General features: G+C 38.3%; 1 protein-coding gene across 1 annotated transcript in view; it reads left to right on the forward strand.

Annotated features, from left to right (window-relative positions):
* Nucleotides 1–4,669, forward strand: part of PHKA1 (phosphorylase kinase regulatory subunit alpha 1) — a 245,264-nt gene that overhangs the window by 10,670 nt on the left and 229,925 nt on the right. The window contains exon 3 of the mRNA XM_045290221.1: nt 4,176–4,223. Within this exon, the coding sequence (XP_045146156.1) occupies nt 4,176–4,223 (48 nt within the window). The remainder of the gene's footprint in view (nt 1–4,175; nt 4,224–4,669) is intronic.

Consider the following 4,669-nt stretch of genomic DNA (forward strand, 5'->3'; position numbering starts at 1 on the left):
ACATATGTGCTTGACACAATGTATGTATGTATGGATTGTGATGAGAATTGTATGAGCCCCCAATAAAACAAAAAAAGAAAAGAAAGTAAATGTCTAGAAAAGAATAATGGCAACATATGTAGAAACATGCTGGATACAATTGATGTATGGATTGTTATAAGAGTTGGGAATGATGAGAGCAATGAATGTACAATTGTGCTTCACACAATTGATGTATGTATGGATTGTGTTAAGAGTTGTATGATCCCCTAATAAAATGATTTTAAAAATTATAATAAAGGTTATCATATCAAAAGAACCAGACTCGGATGGCTACCAGGAGTGGAAAGAGAAGGAAGAAATGGGAAAGTAATAGGTTATGGGGGAAATAGGTGTCAACTTGCTGAAGAGGAAGATAATATCTGACCAAAAAAAAGAAAGATGAAAAAAAAAGGAGGGGCAGAACAAAGTTTGATAAGCTGTTAAAGTTGTAGAATACAAAACTGAAGATCTGATATGTAAACCCCAAACTAATTCACAATAAAAGGTTAAAAAACCTGTGGTGCAGTGAATTAACGTGGCTCTTCTAGTTATGCTCTGGATGGAACTATATATATAAGGTGCTTGTTGTGCACCAAGGGGATTGGACAGCTTCCTGCCAAATGAAAATAAGGTTCATTGGAACCTCTGGGCCAGGCTATGCAAATAAGGTGTATGGAATGCTAAAGAGGGGATTAGTCAGTTTTGCCATCCCTTAGGCATAAAAGGAGGCATGGAGAGTGAGGAAGTGGTGTACCAAGGAAGACAGAGTCTGATGCAGCAGTTGCAAGAGTGTAAGACGTGGTGGGAGATAGCTTCTTAGGGCTTGCCAACTCATGGAGCTAAGCCTAAGAAGGCCACTATGAGCCAGAATAGCCATGGATGGGTTTCACTTCTGTCTCTTAGGAGCCAGTTTTGTGCTGATCTTCAGAAGGAAACAAATATTGATTTAGACTTTTTTGAAGTGTTAAAAATCAGGGCTGTCTTCTTGAAGACTAAAATGTGTCTGATCCAAGCCATGCTGTTTTTCAATCACCTCGTATGCTTACAAAAGCTGGACAATGAATAAGGAAGGTGAAAAGATGAACTGATAGAGTTGAACTGTGGTCTTGGTGAAGAATATAGACTATATCATGAACTGCCGGAAAAATGAGCAAATTTGCCTTGTGAGAAGTATGAGAGTGAGTCAAAAATGTGTTGCTGCAGTTCATGTCCGGTGCTGTTACGTTGGTTCCAACTCATAGTGACTCCGTGTGCACCAGAATGAAACACGGCCCAGTCCTGCACCGTCCTCACAACTGTGCTTGGGCCCACTGTTGCAGCCATGGTGTCACCTATCTTGTTGAGAGGCTTTCTCTGTTGTTTGCTGACCTACTTTATCAAGCATGACATCTTTTCCAGGGGCTGGTATCTCCTGATGATATGTATAAAGCATATAAGATGAAATCTCACCACTCTTGCTTCCAAATAGCATTTAGGCTAGACTTTTTCCAAGACAGATTGGTTTGGGTTTTTGTTGTTGTTTTACCAAATCAGAAACCTTTATTAAACAAAACTAGCAAAACACGAAGCTGGTGTGTTTTCCCATCCTCCATGGAGGGCTATATAATTCTGAAGGTGCTGTTCCCGTCGCTTACCTTAGCTCTTCAATTGACGTCACCTCCGAGTGGCACTTGTGGGTCCTCGAAGGACCCAAACCGTCTTCCTTTTAAATGTTCTTTGAGTTTTGTTGCTATGTGAGAGCCCATTTTTGTAGCCACTAGGTTAATCATTTTTCACTGACCTTTTACTTAACACAATGTCCTTCTTCAGGGACTAGTCTCCTGCTGATAAGATGTCTTATACAGGCAGCCCCCAGGCTATGAATTACTGGCTTATGGACAACTCATATTTGACCTTGAATGTTCTGTAAAATTGCCCTCACTTTGAGATAGGTTTTATTTGGATTAAACTCATGCATGGATGAACCGCTACATCAATATTTGACTTACCCTCATACAGCCAGAATGTCCGTAGAAAGGAGGATGATGAGTCTTGGTTGCATGTACTTAGACTGTATTATTGAGAGCGACCAGTCCCTGGAGAAGAACATCATGTTTGGTAAAGTTGAGGGTCAGCCAAAAAGAGGACGACTCAATAAGATAGATTGACCCAGTGCCTGCAACAACAGGATCAAACATGGTGATTGTGAGGGTGACACAGGACTGGGCAGCATTTCTTTCTGTTGTTCAGAAGGCTTGCTTGCGTCCAAAGTGACATGATGTCACCTAACAACAATGAAGGGCTGCACAGGCAATTGCTGTAATTTCTGTCACTAATTTGTACACCTGTAAAAAGCTGAATTGGCATAAATTGTGTGTTAGGTATACTTGCAATAAGGAAAGAAAAAAATTGCTGCTGAAGCTGCATATATACAGAAACCTCATAATATTTGTTTTTTTTTATGAAGGTAGCCAGCCCTACAGGTTTCATGGAACATACCAATTATTGGGTCTAATAACATGTGCAGTGCTATTGTTCTACCTCCTATTTTCTTGCCTAGTGCCTTGTATCTTTAAAGCTTACAGCGGATTTCAAGGCACAATTGGTCTCTCTTTGCCTGGAGCAACAGAAGAAAAAGAACACCAGAAATACAAGGAGGATATATGGATTATGGGACTAATTGTCTCCTTGAATAATTGCTTCATTCACCATGATACCAGAAGAACTGGATGGTGCCCAACTATTATGACTGCACATTTTGATCAAAGATTCTGTAGAAGAAATGTGATCTAAAAGAGAACAATATAGAACAGATTTCAAATGCCCATGGACTATAGACTTACTGGTACTAAGAAGGTAGATGAACCCCTAAAATTTTGCCCTGAGATAATCTTTAAATCTTAAACCAAAAATATCCCCAGAAGTCTTCTTAAAACCCAATAACACTTTATCTTAACTAATAAAATATGTTTGACTTGAGTATTAAATTGTTTTAAGAACTGTCTATATGGGGTTGAATTGACAACAGCTATGTGAAATATAGGCTCCTTAGGGATCAGTGAATTCATGTTAACGTGGGGGAAAACTAAGAAAAGGAGGGTGAGAATGGTTGCACAACTTGAATGTAATCAATGTCACTAAATGTATGTAGAATCTTTTGAACTGGTGTGGGTTTTGCTAAGTGCTGTCAACAATAACAACAATTAAAAACATAAAACCACGAAAAGTACAATCTGGAGAATATAATATTAAGGAGTCACTATTGCTCCCTGTATATTGTAACATTTTGATTACATTTTATCAGTGACACCTCTTTAGAGGTAAGTAGTACAATGTGTTCAGATGAAACAATACATTAATTCTGAAAGTACGGTTTCTAGACAATAACACCTGGGAACTTTGGAGAAAGGCAAATTCTTGATCACATTCCATATTTACTGAATCAGAGACTGGTATGGAGATGTGAACCCTAGTAATGCATATTGTAATAAGCCTGCCAGATTATTCCGATGCCTGTTCAATTTTGAGAACCACTGTGACCATGTGGTGCTCTGAAATCGCCCCAAAATAATTAGGGGAAGGGATACTGGGGTTTGTAGGAGTATAGTTGAAACAAGATTGGCTGTTAGTTGATAATTACTAAAGTGGGTAATGGGTGCATAGTGCCACAATGAACTTTATTCTAAACTTTCATATGCATTTGGAAGTAATAAAACGTTTTCAAAATTTAAAGAAAAATTGGAGCATCATTTCACAGTATAAGTGGTGGTATTGTAATAAAGCCTTTCTAGATCATAAGGTATGGTTTGGAATATCATAGGGTTTTTGAGCTGACTTGCCTCTATTCTCTAGGAGAAATGCAGGAATGCCCTTTAATGGACAGTCGGCTTTTTTTTTTTAACATGAACCTGTGGGAGCTTGGGATTTTATTTGTTTTTAAGGAGTCACAAGTGTAGACTGCAGTCTTCGTTTCCACTTTTAGCTGCAATCTGCTCTTTTGTGTACCTATAAATGAAATGCCATGTAAATAGGAACCCAGGATAGGATTACTTGTTCTCAAAGGTCATGTACCAGCTGTAGTTGCTTAGTAAGTGTTCTTGTAACTGGGGTGTTTTTATTTACTTATTTGTAACTGGGATGTTTTTTAACAGCCATGTTTCCATTTATTTCTGCAGAGTGTAGTGAAGCTCATGAGGGGACTGCTACACTGCATGATCAGACAGGTATGACAGTTAATAGCTTCTTCTTGAATAAAAGCATATTGTAATAGAGTTTCTACTCCTTAGAGAATGAATGTTTATAGCTTTCTAAAAGATTTCACAATATCACACACTAACTTTAGGAAATTTGTAAAATCAAAGACTGCTTCTAGTTTTTTCCCTCCTCTGCATGAATTTTTAACATGTCCATCATTACTGTACATGCAATTATGTGTATTGGGTGAAAGATGTCCAAAGTATGAGATGAAATTTCACCATCCTTGCCTCTAAGGAGCATTCTGGGTATACTTCCAAGACAAATTTGTTTGTTCTTTTGGCCGTCCATGATACTTTTTATCTTCTTCACCAGCACCATAATTGAAATGCATAGTTCCTCCTTCGTTCTTCCTTCTTTCTTTTTTTTTTTTGCAGTGAGAGAGTGAGGCAGTGAGTCAGTGAGGCAGTGAGTG

Source organism: Echinops telfairi, unplaced genomic scaffold (assembly GCF_000313985.2).
Source record: "Echinops telfairi isolate 266 unplaced genomic scaffold, ASM31398v2 ScPeMD7_34;HRSCAF=130, whole genome shotgun sequence".
Taxonomy (NCBI): Eukaryota; Metazoa; Chordata; class Mammalia; order Afrosoricida; family Tenrecidae; genus Echinops; species Echinops telfairi.